The 22656-nt window shown below is 45.1% G+C and overlaps 1 protein-coding gene across 1 annotated transcript; it reads left to right on the top strand.

The window, feature by feature from the left end:
- The first annotated feature begins 14606 nt into the window (after positions 1-14606).
- On the top strand, positions 14607-18008 carry LOC104673193 (HLA class I histocompatibility antigen, B-14 alpha chain). The gene is given in 12 exon segments (XM_030928260.1): positions 14607-14808; positions 14938-15221; positions 15223-15298; positions 15301-15420; positions 15423-15728; positions 16304-16579; positions 16684-16800; positions 17242-17274; positions 17381-17406; positions 17409-17428; positions 17589-17638; positions 17641-18008. Coding segments are annotated over 12 exon segments (1548 nt in total). The 5' UTR covers positions 14607-14645; the 3' UTR covers positions 17718-18008.
- Positions 18009-22656: the final 4648 nt, after the last annotated feature.

The following is a 22656-nucleotide window of genomic DNA, read 5'->3' as shown; positions in this document are numbered from 1 at the left end:
TATGACCTCATCACAGAAGTGGTATCATTTTTGCCACATTCTGTTGCTTAGAAGCAAGTTTAGGTCCCACCGGTTCTCAGCTGAATGAGATGCCACGAGACAGGATCACCGGGCATCATCTTAGGATCTCTATGCACAGGCTGGACCATAACTGAACAAGATCATTACAAACCTGGGTCGCGGACTGGGCCAGATGATCTGTAGAGCTGAGCTGTGTTTATGAAATCAAAGCCCTGGAAACAAAAATCAAGAGATGCCCACTGGAAAGACTGGTCTTGCATTCGGTGTGAAAACTAAGATGGCGTTCTCTCCAAATATTTTTCTCTGTTAGTTTTCAAACCTCCTGCATCTGTAAAGAAGCAACACCACTAAACCTATCCGTTTTTTTTTTCATTCGAGTGTCATACTGTTGGGCAAATCTTCTGCTTTCAATATTCAAGCTTGTTTTCATGCAGAATCCCACAAACTTCTGGTAATTATACTTTGTTGATTTCTTTTCCTTCACTCAGTTTATTTTTTAGTGATTTTACTTCTCTTGTATGGATAAATTAGTCAATTTAATTAGGGAATTTGTGTCTTCTAAAGAAACCTTTCTACTATTATTTGGACCATATGGGCTAAGATCCTCTTGCCAAGCCTCAGCTCCCTTCCCACATGGACACAAGACAAAATTAGTCGGGGCCCTGGGAAGTCGGGGATTGGCATAGTTCTTAAGCAGGACCAGACATGTAGGTCACAAAGATATAAGGCAGATACCTTTGATTTCCTTATGTCCCTGATGACAGCATACCTGGCACTCAATACCTGTCTGTAGAGGTGAACTCAACTGAACTCCTCCCTGATCACTCAATACCATGTGAGCCCAAGCACCTTTTATGTCATGGGCCAAATTCCCTTGTTTTATGTCATTTTTCCAGATGGGGTGCTGTTCACATGGGGACCTTTCTCCTTTTCCACCTTATTTTCCGTGTGTGAAACCATGGGTCTTGATCACTCAGATCTCTCAGGGTCCTTTCTGCCCTTCCCTCCATCCTAATATTCTCCCTACAGTTCCCGCCAGGGTTTCCCCCAACCTCTTCTCCATGTATCCAGTCTAGCATCTCTCAGTTCACTCTTCACACTTAACCCAGAGTGATTCTTCTGGAATGCAGATCTGATCAAGGTTCTTCCTGGCTTCAGTGTTGCCAATGCTGCACATTGTCCTCGAATAAAAGCCAAGGTTCTCCCCAACCCCACAAGCCTTAGTCATTGAACCTGCTCACTGCTCCAAGCTTGCTTTTGGCCCCTGCGCTCCTTTCTCTCTAATCTCCACCCTGAACTGCTGGCAGTTCCCCCAGACTTCCTGTGTGCTCTGTCTTCTGAGCCTTTGTTTGTGATACTGATTCCCTAAAAGATTTCTCCTGCCATTCACCTGGATTAACTGTGTAGACATTGCATCCTCCTGGAAGCAGTTTTTCCACGCTTATTATAGTAGCCTGCATTTACCTGTTTTTTGAGTCCCCTTGTGGAATCTTTGATGTTTCACTCACTGAGGCCTAGAAGAGCCTGACACATAGTAACTGCCTAATAAATGTTTGCTAAATAAATGTGGGGTTCACCATGAGATACCACCTTATACATGCAAGAATGGCATTAATTTGACTGAGTGGTGGCTCAAGCCTGTAATCCTAGCCTTTTGGGAGGCCAAGGCAGGCAGATCACAAGGTCAGGAGATTGAGACCACCCTGGCTAACATGGTGAAACCTTGTCTCTACCAAAATACAAAAAATTATCCAGGTGTGGGGAATTTTTTGAGACAGAGCAAGACTCTGTCTCAAAAAAAAAAGAAAAACAAAAGAAAAAGAAAAAAATGGCATTAATTATAAAGTCAGAAAACAATACATGTTGGCATGGATGTGGTGAAGAGAGAACACTTTTACACTGCTGGTGGTGAGAATGTAAATTAGTACAACCACTATGGAAAGCAGTATGGTGATTCCTTAAAGAACTAAAACTAGATCTACTATTTGACCCAGCAATCCCACTACTGGGTATCTACCCAAAGGAAAATAAGTAATTATATGGAAAAGACACATGCACACGCACGTTTATAGCAACACAATTCCAATTCACAATTGCAAGGATATGGAACGAACCTAAGTGCCCAAGCAGTGGCTAAAGAAAGTGTGATGTAGGAGGTTAAGATGGCCAAATAGGAACAGCTCCTGTCTGCAGCTCCGAGTGTGAGTGATGCAGAAGATGGGTGATTTCTGCATTTGCAACTGAGGTACTGGGTTCATCTCACTGGGGCTTGTCAGACAGTAGGTGCAGCCCATGGAGTAGGGCGGGGCATTGCCTCACCCGGGAAGGGCAAGGGGTTGGAGAATTCCCTTTCTTAGCCAAAGGAAGCCATGACAGACAGTATCTGGAAAATCGGGACACTCCCACACTAATACCGTACTTTTCCAATGGCCTTAGTGAATGGCGCACCAGGAGATTATATCCCGTGCCTGGCTCGGAGGGTCTCACACCCACAGATCCTCGCTCACTGCTAGCACAGCAGTCTGAGATTGAACCGCAAGGTGGCAGTAAGGCTGGCGGAGGGGAGTCCGCCATTGCTGAGGCTTGAGTAGGTAAACAAAGCAGCTGGGAAGCTCCAACTGGGTGGAGCCCACTGCAGCTCAAGGAGGTCTGTGTGTCTCTGTAGACCCCACCTCTGGGGGCAGGGCATAGCTGAACAAAAGGCAGCAGAAACTTCTGCAGACTTAAACGTCCCTGTCTGACAGCTTTGAAGAGAGTAGTGGTTCTCCCAGCATGGAGTTTGAGATCTAAGAACTGACAGACTGGCTCCTCAAGTAGGTCCCTGACCCCCAAGTAGCCTAACTGGGAGACACCTCCCAGTAGGGGGCCGATTTACACCTCATACAACCGGGTGCCCCTCTGAGATGAAGCTTCCAGAGGAAGGATCAGGCAGCAACATCTGCCATTCTGCAATATTTGCTGTTCTGCAGCTTCTGCTGGTGATATCCAGGCAAACAGGGTCTGGAGTGGACCTTGAGCAAACTCCAACAGAGCTGCAGCTGAAGGTCCTGACTGTTAGAAGGAAAACTAACAAACAGAAAGGACATCCACACTAAAACCTGATCTGTATGTCACCATCATCAAAGACCAAAGGTATATAAAACCACAAAGATGGGGAGAAACCAGAGCAGAAAAGCTGAAAATTCTAAAAATCAGAGCACCTCTTCTCCTTCAGAGGAATGCAACTCCTCGCCAGCAACGTAACAAAGCTGTATAGAGAATGACTTTGACGAGTTGAGAGAAGAAGGCTTCAGACGGTGAGTAATAACAAACTTCTCTGAGCTAAAAGAGGATGCTCGAACCCATAGCAAAGAAGCTAAGGACCTTAAAAAAGATTAGATAAATGGCTAACTAGAATAAACAGTGTAGAGAAGTCCTTAAATGACCTGATGGAGCTGAAAACCATGGCACAAGAACTACGTGATGCATGCACAAGCTTCATTAGCTGATTTGATCAAGTAGAAGAAAGGGTATCAGTGATTGAAAATCAAATGAATGAAAAGAAGTGAGAAGAGAAGTTTAGAGAAAGAAGAGTAAAAAGAAACAAACAAAGCTTCCAAGAAATATGGAACTATGTGAAAAGACCAAATCTACGTCTGATTGGTGTACCTGAAAGTGATGGGGAGAATGGAACCAAGTCGGAAAACACTCTTTGGAATATTATCCAGGAGAACTTCCCCAATCTAGCGAGGTAGGCCAACATTGAAATTCAGGAAATACAGAGAATGCCACAAAGATACTCCTCGAGAAGAGCAACTCCAAGACACATAATTGTCAGATTCACCAAAGTTGAAATGAAGGAAAAAAAGTTAAGGGCAGCCAGAGAAAAAGGTTGGGTTACCCACAAAGGGAAGCCCATCAGACTAACAGCGGATCTCTCAGCAGGAACTCTGCAAGCCAGAAGAGAGTAGGGACCAATATTCAACATTCTTAAAGAGAAGAATTTTCAACCCAGAATTTCATATCCAGCCAAAGTAAGTTTCATAAGTGAAGGAGACATAAAAGCCTTTACAGAAAAACAAATGCTGAGAGCTTTTGTCACCACCAGGCCTGCTTTATAAGAGCTCCTGAAGGAAGCACTAAACATGGAAAGGAACAACCAGTACCAGCCACTGCAAAAACATGGCAAATTGTAAAGACCATCAATGCTAGGAAGAAACTGCATCAACTAATGAACAAAATAACCAGCTAACATCAAAATGACAGGATCAGATTCACACATAACAATATTAACCTTAAATGTAAATGGGCTAAATGCTCCAATTAAAAGACACAGACTGGCAAATTGGATGAAGAGTCAAGACCCATCGGTGTGCTGTATTCAGGAGACCCATATCATGTGCAGAGACACACATAGGCTCAAAATAAAGGGATGGAGGAAGATCTACCAAGCAAATGGAAAACATAAAAAAGCAGGGGTTGCAATCCTAGTCTTTGATAAAATAGGCTTTAAACCAACAAAGATCTAAAGAGACAAAGAAGGCCATTACATAATGGTAAAGGGATGATTTCAATAAGAAGAGCTAACTATCCTAAATATATATGCACCCAATATAGGAGCAGCCAGATTCATAAAGCAAGTCCTTAGAGACCTACAAAGAGACTTAGACTCCCACATAATAATAATGGGAGACTTTTTAAATTTTGTTTTTATTATACTTTAAGTTCTAGGGTACATGTGCACAACATGCAGGTTTGTTACATATGTATACATGTGCCATGTTGGTGTGCTGCACCCATTAACTCATCATTTATATTAGGTATATCTCCTAATGCTATCCCTCCCCACCCCGACCCCATGACAGGTGTGTGATGTTGCCCACCCTGTGTCCAAGTGTTCTTGTTGTTCAATTCCCACCTGTGAGTGAGAACATGCGGTGTTTGGTTTTCTGTCCTTGCGATAGTTTGCTCAGAATGATGGTTTCTAGCTTCATCCATGTCCCTACAGAGGACATGAACTCATCCTTTTTTATAGTTGTGTAGTATTCCATGGTGTGTATGTGCCACATTTTCTTAATCCAGTCTATCATTGATGGACATTTGGGTTGGTTCCAAGTCTTTGCTATTGTGAACAGTGCTGCGTTAAACACACATGTGCATGTGTCTTTATAGCAGCATGATTTATAATCCTTTGGGTATATACCCAGTAATGGAATGGTTGGGTCAAGTGATATTTCTAGTTGTAGATCCTTGAGGAATTGCCACACTGTCTTCCACAATGGTTGAACTAGTTTACAGTCCCACCAACAGTGTAAATGTGTTCCTATTTCTCCACATCCTCTCCAGCACCTGTTGTTTCCTGACTTCTTAATGATCGCCATTCTAACTGGTATGAAATGGTATCTCGTGTGGTTTTATTTGCATTTCTCTGATGGCCAGTGATCATGAGCATTTTTTTCATGTGTCTGTTGGCTGCATAAATGTCTTCTTTTGAGAAGTGTCTGTTCATATCCTTTGCCCACTTTTTGATGGGGTTGTTTGATTTTTTTCTAGTAAATTTGTTTAAGTTCTTTGTAGATTCTGGATATTAGCTCTTTGTCAGATGAGTAGATTGTAAAAATTTTCTCCCATTCTGTAGGTTGCCTGTTCACTCTGATGGTAGTTTCTTTTGCAGTGCAGAAACTCTTTAGTTTAATTAGATCCCATTTGTCAAGTTTGGCTTTTGTTGCTATTGCTTTCTGGTTTTTTAGTCATGTAGTCCTTGCCCATGCCTATGGCCTGAATGGTATTGCCTAGGTTTTCTTCTAGGGTTTTTATGGTTTTAGGTCTAACATTTAAGTCTTTAATCCACCTCCAATTAATTTTTGTATAAGTGTAAGGAAGGGATCCAGTTTCAGCTTTCTACATATGGTGAGCCAGTTTTCCCAGCCTCATTTATTAAAGAGGAAATCCTTTCCCCATTTCTTGTTTTTGTCAGGTTTGTCAGAGATCAGATGGTTGTAGATGTGTGGTATTATTTCTGAGGGCTCTATTCTGTTCCATTGGTCTATATCTCTGTTTTGGAACCAGTACCATGCTGTTTTGGTTACTGTATCCTTGTAGTATAGTTTGAAGTCAGGTAGCGTGATGCCTCCAGCTTTGTTCTTTTGGCTTAGGATTGTCTTGGCAATGCAGGCTATTTATGGTTCCATATGAACTTTAAAGTAGTTTTTTCCAATTCTGTGAAGAAAGTCATTGGTAGCTTGATGGGGATGGCATTGAATCTATAAATTACCTTGGGCAGTATGGTCATTTTCACAATATTGATTCTTCCTATCCATGAGCATGGAATGTTCTTCCATTTGTTTGTGTCCTCTTGTACATCATTGAGCAGTGGTTTGTAGTTCTCCTTGAAAAGGTTCACATCCCTTGTAAGCTGGATTCCTAGGTATTTTATTCTATTTGAAGCAATTGTGAATGGGAGTTCACTCATGATTTGACTCTGTGTCTGTTATTGGTGTATAAGAATGCTTGTGAGTTTTGTACATTTAGAAAACCTGATCATCTCAGCTCAAAATCTCCTTAAGCTGATAAGCAACTTCAGTAAGTCTCAGGATACAAAATCAATTTGCAAAAATCACAAAAACATACAAAATGACTTAATGGACTCTAGGGGCTTGTTGGTGAAGTTTGGGAATAGGGTGAGGTATAAAAGACAACAATGGGTACAGAGTACACTGCTTGGGTGATGGTGCACCAAAATCTCAGAATTCACTACTAAAGAACTCACACACATAACCAAAAACTACCTTTCCCCCAAACGCTATTGAAATAAAAAAATTTTTTAATAAATGTGAGGTTGATTTGTAATTTTAAATTTATTTTGAATGGCTACTACAATAAAAAGATTTAAAAGATTATAATAATAAAAATGTGTATAGAGTGAAAAGCAAATTTCCTCATCCACCTCATCCACATTTCTTCCAAATTCCTTGCCTGGACACAACCACTGTTACCAGTTTCAGCAAGAAATTAAGACAGAAATTAAAGTTCTGTTCCTCATAATAATCAGGATCAATTATCCCTGCTTATATAGTAACCCCTCCTTTTCCCAACAGCCTCCTAGCCTGAGGAACCCAAACTGAACAGGTAAAAAACATACCCCTAAACGTAATGTAACTTGTGCTCTGTTCCCTGGTAGGAACTTCCTTCTCTGGGATCCCAAACTCCTAGACAAGCTGAGTATGTCGAGGGGATGGGAAGCACCAACACCCCACGTGTATTACCAGAAGTGCTGGTGAGTATAGTCACTCATTCTTCCACCACTGGTTGTTAGAGACTTACTCTACTTGTTGGAGACTTGGCACCATGTAACAGCTGCTGGCATAACCTTAGTGTATGCTTCATCCTGAAGGACATTACGCATCCTGATAGGATGTGATCTTGAAGATAAAACCCAGTTGCACCCTCAAGAGAACATTCCACTGCTCTATCAGCTGGCAGCATGTGTGGTGCAGTATGGGGTAGAACCAGAAGGTCTCATGGTCATGTGTCCACTGCCAGATGGCCTTTGCTGTAAAGTAGGTCCCTTAGTCTGGGGCAATGTTATATGGGTCCCCTATTAGAAGATCATACTTATGTGAGCCCTTGAATAATGGTTCTGAGTGTGGCACTGTGGAAAGAAAGAACAAACTCATACCCCTAATACAAGGTCACCTAAATCTGAAAGAACCCCTGACTTTTTCATTGTGAAAAAGTAAAAATATAATCAATTTGCCACCAAATTGCTCATTGACCTCCATAAGTGAAGGTAATCTGTTGGAGTTTGTTTATTGCTGGAAGGTAGGTTGTGACAATAACCATGTCAGTCATGCTGAAGGGAGCTCAAACCTTGGGTGTATCTCTGCCACCATAGATACTACTTTCAAGATCCTGTTTCATGAGCACTGGGATGGTTAAGGACAGAGGCTGGCTGATGTGTGCTGAATGATTCATCCTGTACACGTGGTTGTTCAGACTATTTGTAGAGAGGCTAATTTTCGCTGAGCATTAACATCTCATACAAAAGATCCTAGCACTTTGTGTGTACTGTATGCGTCTTTCCAGATATTCCTGTTCCTGATCTTCCAATCTTGCTCCTTCTGGGCCCCTGACCCGCTGTTTAAGCCATTTGCCGTTGCCTATGAGTCTGTGCATATTCTCACCTCAGGCCACTTCTGTCTACACAAAGTGGGCGAATCAGAGCCCCACCTGCCTATTGGCAGGACCCTCTTCAACGCTGTCTCTGCTCATTGCCGAGTTGCCCACACTGCAGGCACACTCTACTGCTGCCTCATACCAATGCACTAAGCTGGCATGTTTATGAAGAAGCTCAGAATTTTCCTTTTAAGTCAGCTGGTCATAGAAACTACCCATAAGGTCATTGGTGAGAGTCGACGTCAAGGCAAAAGTCCAGCAGTGCGAGGTGACATGAAGTCTGAGCAAGGTCTTTATGTAATTAACATCAGTACTCAGAACATGCATACTTTCACCCAAGGGTCAGCCATTGGTTTCAGTAAATGCCCAAATGGTTTCCCTTCACTGTATGTGTGTTCATTCCCCTCCCCGAAGCTATGTGTAACCCCACAGGGATCACAGAGGTTCCCATCAACCACAGCCAGTTACATCCACAAAAGCCTTGATCCTTGTTAGCAGATGGGAGAGGGTGGCTTTGAGGATTGAAATCCCTCCTTCGTAGGACTCTGGATACTTACACAGTTGCTTCCTCCTGTGCTTCTCCATGAATCTCAGCACTGTGTTTGGGACACCATCTGCACTCTTACTCTTCACGCAATTCTGTTTGCTCCCCCGATGGCTGCTTTTCCTTTGAAGCACAACAGTGGCCATCACGTTCTTGGCTTGAAGGTACTGGCTTACTCTGTGGGATTCTGGGGTCAGTTCCTTCCCTTTTTTAGCCATCCTTGTGCTTCACAAAACTTAGCTTCACAATTATACTCATCTCTCTCTGTGTGCACCTCTAAGACATTACTGATAAAACAACTGAGTTTTTTTTGAAATTACAAAAACATGCACAAGAAAATGTTTATGGGGCCAATTGATTCGCATGGAAAAGCATAAACCTTCCTGTTCTCTGCCTCTCATTAGAATTTAATCCCCCAAAATTGAACTCATTCAAACTTCTGGATTAACTAGGAGTTGCTGTAGCCAGCCCATTCTAGGCAGCATCCTGTAAGCCCCTGGGATTGGTGGACAGAAGACCACTTTTTCCATTCATATATGTGGTTCTGTTCTGGTCAGATCAGTGGCCTTCCAGTGCCCTTCCTGAATATACTGAGGTAAATTACTCAGACCACGAACTGACATTTTTATTTTCTTTTGTTCTTTTTTTTTTTTTAGACGGAGCCTCACTCTGTCACCCAGGCTGGAGTGCAGTGGCGTGATCTTGGCTCACTGCAAGCTCCGCCTCCCAGATTCATGCCATTCTCCTGCCTCAGCCTCCTGAGTAGCTGGGACTACAGGCACCCGCCACCACACCTGGCTAATTTTTTTGTATTTTTAGTAAAGACGGGGTTTCACTGTGTTAGCCAAGATGGTCTCAGTCTCCTGACCTCGTGATCCGCCCGCCTCAGCCTCCAAAGTGCTGGGATTGCAGGCGTAAGCCACCACGCCCAGCCCACGAATTCACATTTTTTAAATAAATAAAATAGCAGCATAGTTAAGAATTTATTTATCCTGTTACTGGGTATGTACCTGAAGGATTATAAATCATTCTACTATACTATAAAGACACATGCACACATATGTTCATTGCAGCACTATTTACAATAGTAAAGACTTGGAACCAACCCAAATGCCCATCAATGAAAGACTGGATTAAGAAAATGTGGCACATATACACCATGGAATATTATGCAGCCATAAAAAAGAATGAGTTCATGTCCTTTGCAGAGACATGGATGAAGCTGGAAACAATCATTCTCAGCAGACTAACACAGAAACAGAAAACCAAACACTACATGTTCTCACTCATAACGGTAGTGGAACAATGAGAACACATGGACCCAGGGAGGGAAACATCACATACCCGGGCCTGTCGGGGGATGGGGGCAAGAGGAGGGATAGCATTAGGAGAAATACGTAATGCATGTGGGGCTTAAAACCTAGATGACAGGTTGATGGATGCAGCAAAGCACCATGGCACATGCATACCTATATAACGAAGCTGCACATTCTGCACATGTATCCCAGAACTTAAAGTATAATAAAAATAATTTATTTCATTTGTACAGTCCATTAAAATTTTTGCACATTTTTAAAAACTGCACTTTTCATAGTTTTTGATACATTCTAGCTCCAATAAATAACTTGCTAAAATGATTAAATCTCATAGATATATCAATGGTTTACATCATCTAATGGCACATTTGCTTGTCAAACTGAGGTCAGCCAGTCCACCTTCATTCACTGTTAGTAACTCATGTGCTGCATTGTTAAAAACCCAGTATCACCTTATATCCCCTCTAGCGTCTTCTCTGCAGAGGAGAATCCAGGCACTATATCTCCCAGGATCCCCTTCCCTGTATAGTTCCAGTTTACATTTTCCAGTGAGAGAGACTTGCATGAGAAATGGGGCCGGAGAGATGGCGGAACAGGCCTGTAACCATCAGTGGTGGCTGCAGGTAGAGGAGCAGGCAGATGTCAGGTTCTCAGTGGCTTCCCTGCTGGGCTAGAGACCCACCTGTTTTGCCTGTGCAGACTAAGATGAGTGATAAGAGCTTTCTCACAGGTTCTGGAGAATATAACAATCTTGCAGCAGGATTCTGAGAACCTCCCATCCATGCTTCAAGCTGAAGTCTTCAGTATATGCTTCCCTGACCTTCCAACTGCAGCTTTCAGGAGCTCCAATGGTGACTGGTATTATTACAGTATCCTGCTGCTGCTATATAATAAGTTACCACAACTAAGTGGCTTAAAACAACACAAGTGTATTCTCTTACAGTTCTGGAGGTAAGAAGTAAAAAATGGGTCACTATGGGCTAAAAGTAACATGTCATCAGAGCTGCATTTCTTTTGAGGCTCTAAAGGAAAATCTGTTTCCTCACCCTTTCCAGCTTCTTGGGGCTGCCTGCATTCTTTGGCTTGTGGTCTCTTCCTCCCTCTTCCAAGTCAGCAGTCACATCACTTTGACCTCTGATTCTGTTGCCATAGCTCTAACTCTGATGCTGCTCTCTACTCCTTTCACTTATAAGGACTATTGTGATTACATTGAACCTACCCAGATAATCCAGGATAATCTTCCCATCTCAAGAGCCTCAGCTTAATCACATCTGAAAAGTTCCTTTTGCCCTATTAGGAGACATTTTTACAAGTTCCAGGGATTAGAACACAGACATATTTAGGAGACCACTACTCTGCCTGTCACATGACTTCACCAATATTTGTTACCCGTGGTTTCAAAACGTTAGTGTATGCTCTTATTTCTATTTATTCCTGAAATACCAGAGTGAGTCTGTTTTTCTGAAAACGGCTCCCTAACGCCCAGAGGAGCTCAAAAATTTTCTGTCTATTGTCTCAGTCTCCAAATTGTACTGATTCTTCAGTGTGCAATGGCTGTAAATTAGGCAATAATCTTGCTGGGGTGTTGGAGGGAGAAGAAAGGGAATGACTAGACAGCCCTTCTGATTCTGTCCCCTGTCCCTGATGGCTGGCCGTCTTGAGCTGTAAGCCAGTTTCCCTCCCACATAGACCCGGTCATTTCTGACTCCTCAAAAGGTTTTAACAGTGTTCATACCCACTTCCTTCATCAGTCATCTTCTTGTCTTATGTCTCCATGTTTACATTTTTCTTCTCTTCTACCACTGTAGTTCTGCCTTGATTCTTCTGCCATTGCCTCCCTTTTACATGCATGTGCTTCAACCAGTTCTCTAGGAAGACATTCCAGACAGCTCTTTATCATTTGTTACTGTATTTGACTGCAGAGCTTTCAAGATTTGTAACATTTTATTTTTAAATTTTTAGTGTAAAAATAATTCATGCTCACAATAGGAAATGAAACAATCAAAATATGCATAAATATACTTTTAAATCTCTCCTGTCACTAAATCCAAACCCACTTTACTAAGGTGATTACTATTGTATCAGCCTTCTCGCTGCATGTCTACTTTCTTCACTTGCATGCAAACCATATTGAGTGTTTTTATCTGGTCGCTTTTGTTGAACTGCAATGACTGTAAATTTTATATGTAATTTAATCATTTTCCAGACAACTTGTGATATAACTTAAATAGTATAAAATCCACACATTCAAAATATACAGTTCGGTGGTTTTTAGAATATTCACAATTGTGCCTCCAGTACCACAATCAATTACAGATCCTTTTATCTCCTCCCAGCCCTGCAGAAAAATCCATATCCAAACCCCAGGCCTAAGAAACTACCAACCTATGTTTTAGCTCTACAGATTTACCTATTCTGAACATTTTATGTAATGAAATTATACAACATGTGGCCGTTTGTGTCTGTCTTCTTTTACTTACCAGAACGTATTCAAAGTTTGAATGAGTCGTAGCTTGTATCAGTACTTAACATCTTTTTCATTGCTTAATTATATTCCATTGTATGGATATATCACAATTTATTTATTAGTTGGCAACATTTTGGTCCTTCTCATTTGGATTATGATGAATAATGCTGCTACAAACATGGTATATAAGTTTTTATGTGAACTTATGTTTTCATTTCTCTTGGGTATACTGTATACATAGGAAGGGATTGCTGGTTCATGTAATAACTTAATGTTCAACAATTTGAGCTACTGATAGCCTGCTTTCTAAAGGGGCTATGTCTCTTAAATCCCCACCAGCAATGTGTGAGTGTTCTGGTATCTCCACATTCTCATCAACACTAATTATTACCTTTTTAATTATGGCCATTCTAGTGGGTGGGAAATAGTATCTCATTTTGGGTTGATGTGCATTTCGCTGATGGTTAATGATGTTGAACACGTTTCTATGTGCTTATGAGCCTTTTGTATATTATTTGTCTTATTATTATTTTATTTATTGTGTATTATTATCTTATTATTACTAATATTATTATACTGAGTTACAACCATTCTTTATATATTCTAAATACAAGTCCTTTCCTTGCCAGATGTAAGATTTGCAAAAATTTTCTCCCATTCGATGAGTTTCTTTTCACTTTCTTGGTGGTGTCCTTAGACTCACACATTTTTAATTTTGATGATGTTCGATTTATCTTTTATTTCCTCTTTTTGCTTGTGCCTTTGGTATCATTTAAGATCAGTTATTTTTACCTAATCCAAAGTCATGAAGATATATACCTATGTTTTCTTCTAAGAGTTTTCTAGTGTTAAGTCTCACATTTAGGTCTTTGATACACTTTGAGGTAATTTTTATATGTAGTGTGAAGTAGGGATCCAGCTTTATTCTTTTGCATATGGATAGCCTGTTGTCTCAGCACCACTTGACGAAAAGATAATTTCTTCCCCCACTGAATTATATTAGCACCGTTTTCAAAAACCAATTAACCATAGAAGTGAAGAGTGTTGCTGGGCCCTCAATTTTGTTCTGACTTCATTCTTTTTAATGCTGTTGTAAGTTGGATTTTTAAATAACATTTGTATTAATGCATTGATACTCTATAGAAGCACACTCAATTTTTGTGTTTTGATCTTGTAGCCTACCAATGTGCTAAACTCATTTAGTATTAGTAGTTTAGTAGTTGCTAAACTCATTTAGTGTTCAGATAAAATATGCACACTGCTTAGTTGTGCATAGATCAGGAAAACAGGCAGTGCTTGAGCGTCCATGAAGAGCATTGGGACTGCATGGAGCACTCCCAAATTTGAGGTGATGACTACAGGCTCCCGGTTGCAATAGACAGTAACAAACTCTGCTTCTTTGTATGCAAGAGATGTTCTGGACTCACGCAGGGAAACTAGGGCTAGGGAATGAAGATAATTTTAAATGCAACAACTCAGACTAACAGATCCATAGTCTGGGAAAGTAAAACTTAGGAGCTTTGAGGGTTTAATTGTAATGCTGTTTTGACACAGGTCTTTTACAAATTGGAATTCTAATCACTCAGGGATTACCAATATTGTGCTACTTACTGTATTAATAAACAAAAAGGAAACTGGTCTCTATGAGAATCTCTATGTGGTGCCCTCAGACAAAACTTCACCAGGTTTAGAGAGAAAACCCCTGTCTCTACACCTCCATTCCCAGGGGGAGCTCACTCTCTGGCATCAAGTTCCCCGTGGTCAGTTTCCCTGTACAAAGGTCCAAGGGGAGAGGTATGGAGTGGGAGGCAGGGAGTCCACTTCAGGGTCGGGGATTCCAGGAGGAGTAGGGAAGGGGAAGGGGCTGGGTGCAGCCTCGGGGTCTCTCCCTGATTTCCACAGACAGATCCTTTTCCAGGACTCAGGCAGACAGGGTGTCAAAGAGGCTTGGTATAGGAAAAGAGGGATCAGGAGGAAGTCCCAGGTCCCGGGCTTGACTGTCAGGGTCTCCGGCCTTATCTGCATTGGGGAGGCGCAGAGTTGGGGATTCCCCACTCCCCTAGCTTCGGTTCTCCCAACAGGTGTCGGGTCCTTGGAGGATACTCGTCACGCGTCCCCAGTTCCCACTCTCATTGGGTGTCGGATGTCTAGAAAAGCCAATCAGCGTCGCCGCGGTCTCAGTTCTAAAGTCCCCACGCGCCCACCCGGGCTCAGAGTCTCCTCAGACACCGAAATGCGAGTCATGGGGCCCCGAACCTTTCTCCTGCTGCTCTTGGCGGCCCTGGCCCTGACCGAGACCTGGGCCGGTGAGTGCGGGGACGGGAGGGAAATGGCCTCTGCGGGGAGGAGCGAGGGGACCGCAGGCGGGGTCGCAGGACCCGGGGAGCCGCGCGGGGAGGAGGGTGGGGCGGGTCTCAGCCTCTCCTCGCCCCCAGGCTCGCACTCCTTGAGGTATTTCAGCGCCGGCACGTCCCGGCCCGGCCGCGGGGAGCCCCACTTCATCTCCGTGGGCTACGTGGACGACACGCAGTTCCTGCGGTTCGACAGCGACGCCGCGAGTCCAAGGATGGAGCCGCGGGCGCAGTGGGTGGAGCAGGAGGGGCCGGAGTATTGGGAGGAGCAGACAGGGCTCGCCAAGGACGTCGCATAGACTTTCCGAGTGAGCCTGGGGACCCTGCGCGGCTACTACAACCAGAGCGAGGCGGATGAGTGACCCCGGCCCGGGGCGCAGGTCACGACCCCTCCCCACCCCCGACGGACGGTCCGGGTCTCCCCGAGTCTCCTGGTCCGAGATCCGCTCCAAGGCCACGGGGCCCGCCCAGACCCTCGACCGGGGAGAGCCCCAGGCGCCTTTACCCGGTTTCATTTTCAGTTGAGGCCAAAGTCCTCGCCGGTTGGTCCGGGCGGGGCGGGGCTCGGTGCGCGGGGATGACCGCGGGGGCGGGGCCAGGGTCTCACACCCTCCGGTGGATGTCTGGTTGCGACCTGGGACCCGACGGGCACCTCCTCCGCGGGTATCACCAGTTCGCCTACGACGGCAAGGATTACATCGCCTTGAACGGGGACCTGCGCTCCTGGACCGCGGCAGACACGGCGGCTCAGATCACCCAGCGCAAGTGGGAGGCGGCCGGTGTGGCAGAGGAGCTGAGAGCTTACCTGGAGGGGACGTGCCCGGATTGGCTCCGCAGACACCTGGAGAACGGGAAGGAGACACTGCAGCGCGCAGGTACCAGGGGCAGTGGGGAGCCTTCCCCATCACCTCTAGATCGCCCGGGATGGCCTCCCATGAGGAGGGGAGGAAAATGGCATCAGCGCTAGAATGTCGCCCTCCCTTGAATGGAGAATGGCATGAGCTTCCCTGATTTCCTCTGAGGGCCCCCTCTGCTCTCTAGGACAATTAAGGGATGACGTCTCTGAGGACATGGAGGGAAGACAGTCCCTGGAATAGTGATCAGAGGTCCCCTTTGACCCCTGCAGCAACATTGGGCACGGTGAATTTTTCTCTCAGGCCTTGTTCTCTGCCTCACACTCAATGTGTCTGAAGGTCTGATTCCAGCTATTCTGAGTCCCTCGGCCTCCACTCAGGTCAGGAACAGAAGTCCCTGTTCCTCCCTCAGAGACTAGAACTCTCCAAGAATAGGAGATTATCCCAGATGCCTGTGTCCAGGCTAGGTGTCTGGCTTCTGTGCTCCCTCCCCCACCCTAGCTGTCCTGTTCATTCTCAGGGTGGTCACATGAGTGCTGCTGCGAGTGTCCCATGAGAGATGCAAAGCGCCTGAATTTTCTGACTCTTCCCATCAGACCCCCCAGAGACACATGTGACCCAGCACCCCGTCTCTGACCATGAGGCCATCCTGAGGTGCTGGGCCCTGGGCTTCTACCCTGCGGAGATCACACTGACCTGGCAGCGGGATGGGGAGGACCAAACTCAGGACACCGAGCTTGTGGACACCAGGCCAGCAGGAGATGGAATCTACCAGAAGTGGGGAGCTGTGGTGGTGCGTTCTGGAGAAGAGTAGAGATACACGTGCCATGTGCAGCATGAGGGATTGCCGGAGCCCCTCACCCTGAGATGGGGTAAGAAGGGGGATGAGGGGTCATGTCTCTTCTCAGGGAAAGCAAGAGCCCTTCTGGAACCCTTCAGCAGGGTCAGGGCCCCTCACTTGCCCCTCCTTTCCCAGAGCCATCTTCCCAGTCCACCATCCCCATCATGGGCATTGTTGCTGGCCTGGCTGTCCTAGCAGTTGTGGTCACTGGAGCTGTGGTCACTGCTGTGATGTGGAGGAGGAAGAGCTCAGGTAGGGAAGGGGTGTTGGGTGGGGTCTGGGTTTTCTTGTCCCGGTGGGGGTTTCAAACCCCAGGTAGAAGTGTTCCCTGCCTCATTCCTGGGAAGCAGCATCCACACAGGGGCTAACCCAGCCTGGGGCCCTGTGTGCCAGCACTTACTCTTTTGTGTAGCACATGTGACAATGAAGGACGGATGTATCACCTTGATGGTTGTGCTGTTGGGGTCCTGATTCCAGCATTCACGAGTCAGGGGAAGGTCCCTGCTAAGGACAGACCTTAGGAGGGCAGTTGGTCCAGGACACACACCTGCTTTCCTCCTGTTTTCTGATCCTGCCCTGGGTCTGTAGTCATAGTTCTGGAAATTTCTTTTGGGTCCAAGACTAGGAGGTTCCTCTAAGATCTCATGACCCTGCTTCCTCCCAGTCCCCTCACAGGACATTTTCTTGCTACAGGTGGAAAAGGAGGGAGCTACTCTCAGGCTGCGTGTAAGTGGTGGGGGTGGGAGTGTGGAGGAGCTCACCCATCCCGTAATTCCTCCTGTCCCACGTCTCCTGCGGGCTCTGACCAGGTCCTGTTTTTATTCTACCCCAGCCAGCGACAGTGCCCAGGGCTCTGCTGTGTCTCTCACGGCTTGAAAAGGTGAGATTCTTGGGGTCTAGAGTCGGCCGGTGGGGGCGGGGGGAGACAGAGGGGAAAGGCCTGCGTAATGGAGATTCTTTCAAGTGTGTGGTGAGCTGTTTGGAGTGTCATCACTTACCATGACTGACTTGAATTTGTTCATGACTGTTGTTTTCTGTAGCCTGAGACAACTGTCTTGTGTGGGGCTGAGATGCAGGATTTCTTCACTCCTCCTTTTTGTGACTTCAAGAGACTCTGGCATCTCTTTCTGCAAAGGCATCTGAATGTGTCTGCATCCCTGTTAGCATAATGTGAGTAGGTGGAGAGACAGCTCACCCCTTTGTCCACCGTGACCTCTGTTCCCACGCTGACCAGTGTTTCCTTCCCAGTCATCTTTCCTGTTCCAGAGAGGTGGGGCTGGATGTCTCCATCTCAGTCTCAACTTTATGTGCACTGAGCTGCAACTTCTTACTTCCCTACTGAAAATAAGGATCTGAATATAAATTTGTTTTCTCAAATATCTGCTATGAGAGGTTGATGGATTAATTAAATAAGTAAACCCTAGAATTTGAGAGAGCAAATAAAGACCTAAGAACCTTCCAGAATCCGCATGTTCGCTGTGCTGAGTCTGTTCCAGGTGGGGGTGGAGAAGGCAGTGAGGAGCCCAGTGTGGACTGGGCCTGTGCCCAGTTGCTGTTCAGTTCTCATGGGCTTTATGTGGTCAGTCCTGAGCTCGGTAACCTTCACTGCTCCACTGTCCTTTTCCCTTCAGTGGAAACTTGTCCAGCGGGAGCTGTGACCACAGAGGCTCAGACATCACCAAGGGCGGCCCCTGCACACGGAGGCCTCTGTGCATTCTGAGACAAATTTTCAGAGCCATTCACCTCCTGCCCTGCTTCTAGAGCTTCTCTTCTGCTCTGCTCTCCTGCCCTCTCTCCCTGCCCTGGTTCTCGTGATCTTGGTGCTGAATCCAATTCGAACTGATGAATCTATAAAGCAGAGTCTAATTTAGACTTATGTTTGTCTGTGAAATTAGACCCTTCATCAAGGACTGTTCTTTTGTGAAGAGAGAACATGGTTGTGAGCTGCAGTGTGCTGTAGGGGGTGGGCACCAAGGGAGTGATTGACTGTGGAAAAGAATGAGGGCAAGGACTGAACCCTGGACCTCCAGTTGTAAGGGATGTGATCAGACCACACCCAGAGCAGACTGCACAGTTCTGACCCCAAGTCTAGAGGACACTTAGACAAGGAACTTCCGTGTGCACAGGGATCACCCAGATGTGGTGCTGAGATCCAGGAAGTCTGGAGTCGAGCTACAGATTCTGTATTTGTGACAAGGCTGGAGTTCATGTTGCTGTTCTCCAGATTACACATGGAGTATCAAGAACACCAGGATCCCACATGTCTGAGCATCAGCCTCACCTCTAGGGCTTGTTATATAAACGATTCCTTGGTCTTGTGCATAACACTCTGAGACAGGGGTTTTGGGGAGTGGCCTGAGTATTTTCTAAGCTCCCGCCAGCAATCCTGTTGCTCAGCCAGATTGGGAACCACCGAGATCAGAGAGTGGCCAGGGTGGGTGGGTGGGGTGGGTTTTCAAACCTGTTTAAAAGAGGATTTTTCTTACAGAAAGAAAAGGGAGGCTGTGTATCATCAGTTATGAGATGTGACATTCCCTGTTGTTCTCTCCACCATGGGGTAGAGGCCAGGTAGACAGTTCAGGATGTGGCTCTCGCACAAGGAGCACCTGTGAATGCCGCCCTCTGACACCCGCCCACAGACTCATTTCCCACTCACTTCTTGGAGCAAACTATGGAAACCAAATTTCTGTAATGTACACATAAAGTCGTATATCTGGTATTGGGGACTAGTTTTATTGTGGGGAAGGCCACAGAAGCAGGCTGGAAACTACACATCCAGGAACAGAATCCACAGCCCACCCTGGATCAGGTCCCTCCTAGGAACAACTGCCCCTGCTGCTGAGCACAGATGCCACTGCTCACACCTCTGACACCCTGGGGCTGGACACTGGACCCCAAGGACAGGACAGATGTCATTGCTGCCCCTGGTAATTGGACATCACTACTGTCACTCAGCCATCTTTACTAAAATGTGTTCTGCACAGTCCCAGCCTCTCTGTCACCTCAGTCTGGCTCAGAGCCTGGCAGTGATATAGGAGTTAAGAAGAAATTATTTAGACAGGTAGTGAGGGTATGGAAGGCTTTTAATGAAAAGCAGGCTCCAAATTATTTTCTTCTCTAACAAGGAGCAGCCTGTAATATCAAGCTTCAGACATAGACAAGTAAGCTAGAAGCTTGCACGGGTGAATGCCGGCACCTGTGCCAATAGGAATCGGACACCTGGGACTGAGCATGTTTACAATGATGACTCCATCTTCCCTTCTCTTTGCCAGGCTCCTTCCTTACAGTAAGGAGCAGACAACATGGCGTCGGCCAAGTGGCAAGCCCATTTGCATAATAGGATGAGGGTGGGGTGAACAGCCTTCCACTTGCACTATGTAAATATCACACCTGGTCCAACCAACCTGTGGGCCCTACATAAATCAGACACCATCTCCTCAAGCCTGCCTGTAAAATCCAATGCACTGCCATTCCAGGCCAGAATTCCCTTTTGGGTGCCCCTCTCTCTCACAAGAAGAGAGCTGTTCCCCTTTGTCTTTCTTTTGCCTAGTAAACCCTTTGCTCCTAAACTCACTCCTCGTGTGTCAGTGTCCTTCATCTTCTTGGCGTGAGATGACAAACCCTTAGTATTTACCTGGGACAATGACACCTCTTCAGCAGGTGGTCATCGGACTGATGGAGCTTAAGATGCATGTCCATGATCAACTGCAGGGGTGACTGGAGTGTTGTCCTCTTCCAGGGAGGGAGGTGGTGTCTGATTCCTCTCAACATCTTGCATGTTGTAAACCAAAAATAAACATCAAAGCCACCCCCTCCTAACCAGCTCAATTGACACCCTCAGCCAGGATGCTCAAAAGTTAACCTGAAAGACTGGCTGAGGCCACTATGGGAAGCAGGTGTTGAACATGCCTCATTATGCCGTCTTCCCTTTTGGAATTCAGGAAAAGCTGACCAGCATTTGCCACCAACACAGACCTTCAATCTGATCAGAAACATTTACAATCTATTCTCTCTGAAGCCTGGCACCTGGAGGCGTCATCTGCATGAGAAAATTTTGGACTCCACAACCTCTTATCATAACCCAGACGTTCCTTTCTATTGATAGTAACTCAACCAATTGCCAATCAGAAAAATTAAAAATCTAATTATAACCCAGAAGCACTACCCCGCAACCCTTGCTTGCTTCAAATTGTCCCAACTTTATGGATCGAAACAATGTATGGCTTACTGATGTCTCATAGTTTCCTAAAATGTATAAAACCAACCTGTGCCCCAACCACCTTGAGCACATGTTCTCAGAGTCTCCTGAGGACTGCCTCATGGGCTGTGGTCCCTCATTTTTGGCTGAGAATTAATCTTTTCAAATATGTTACCGAGTTTGACTCTGTTCATTGACAGTGTGGAATTCTGGTGTAGTAAGAGGGTTCAAGTGCTAGAGTGTGAGGGGTGGGAAAAAGTGACAAATTTTAATTATTGGAGCAGTGATCCAGGAAGAGAACTTTATCTGGTACCTGGTAGGCATGCAGAGTGGCTGAATGAGCCAAGACTAATAAATAACATATTTCCACTCATTCCCTTGAGGATAGATTATTACATCAAGTTTTTGTCTATCCCAGTTTATAGTCTAGATAATTGCAGTGGCATTGTGTGATGATGAAATGATTATTCAAACAGCTTTCCCCAGCATTGTCTCTTACTAGGATTAAAACACCCAGGTTTGTAAGACCTCAGAGATTCTGGGTCCACACCAATGTTTTATATTAATATCTATATTTTCTTACGTGTGGAAATATTTCTGGGGAATCTCTAACATTTATTAGTTTTTATATGACACCCTCAAAGGCCTAAAAAATCCTAACTTCTAGGTTAGAGGTAAGACCACTCCACGTCCGAACAATGAACAGCTGGTAGTAACCTGTGTTTAATAGATTAGGGACGTGAAGTAAATGCTTACATTTGGTTTATCTTTTCCTCTGGGACCAAAAAGATAGAGGTGTACTTGCTTACTCTTACTCTAAGTTTCTCTCTGTGGGATGGTAATGGGGTTTTCCTCCACCCAAATTTCTGATTCTCCAACAGCAGCTGGGAGTCCTAGAGTTCGACTCTATTCTGACACTAACTACCTGGAGTTCACCTCGGGCTCCACAGGTTTAAGGGCTCAGTCCCACAAGTCTGTCCTCACTTCAGATGCAAGTCCCAAGTATCGGGTCCCAGGTTACCTGCACTTCTGTCTGTCATGGCTGCAAAGTCAGGGGTCTCTCACCTCCCAAGGACTGATAATTCTTAAACTAATTCAAAGCACTCGGGACGTTGCTATAGTCATGTAAACCAAAAAGCATCTGAGACAGGTCTCAGTCAGTTTAGAAGTTTATTTTGCCGAGGCGAAGATGCACCTTGGAAACAGAGACACAAATCATTGTAGCATCTGTGGCCCATGCTTTTTCCTAACAGGGTTTTGAGGACTGCAATATTTATAGGGGAAAGAGCAGCCAGGAGAGGAAAAAAACAGTCAACGATGCATTCATCTCGTGCTCAGTAAATCTGCATTTTACATAAGATAAAGTAAACGTTGGGTAGAAAAGTCACCGGGTGGTGAAGGGATGATGTCTAGTCTTGTCTTTGTCCTGTACCTGTGAAGATAAGCTGTTAATTTACATTGTCAGGGGGAAATTCAACAAAACTTCATTTTAGAGTAAAGATGTTGGGGCCCACAAGGAATTATCTTGTGAGCAGTTTGTGAGGGAGGCCACCTGGGGAAATATGGGGTCTTCTATCTTCACAGTTATTTGTTTAGGAACAAAAGAAAGGCAGTTTTTCCATCACTCAGTCTCCAAACTTAACTTTTCCCTTTGGTATAGTGAATTTGGAGTCCTGAAATTTATTTTCCGTTCACATTTAGTATTGCAGTTTATTTTATTGTTGTAGCTTAAATCCCCACTTTTTTGGCACCCGGGACCAGTTTCATGGAAGACAGTTTTTCCATGGACCAGTGGAGGTGGCAGAAGGCAGAGGGAAATGGTTTTGGATGAAACTGTTGCACCTCAGATGATCAGGCATTAGGGTTTCATAAGGAGCATGCAACCTACATCTCTCGCATGCAGAGCTCAC

Source organism: Rhinopithecus roxellana, chromosome 4 (assembly GCF_007565055.1).
Source record: "Rhinopithecus roxellana isolate Shanxi Qingling chromosome 4, ASM756505v1, whole genome shotgun sequence".
NCBI classification, from domain to species: domain Eukaryota; kingdom Metazoa; phylum Chordata; class Mammalia; order Primates; family Cercopithecidae; genus Rhinopithecus; species Rhinopithecus roxellana.
This window is presented reverse-complemented; position numbering and strand designations above follow the sequence as displayed.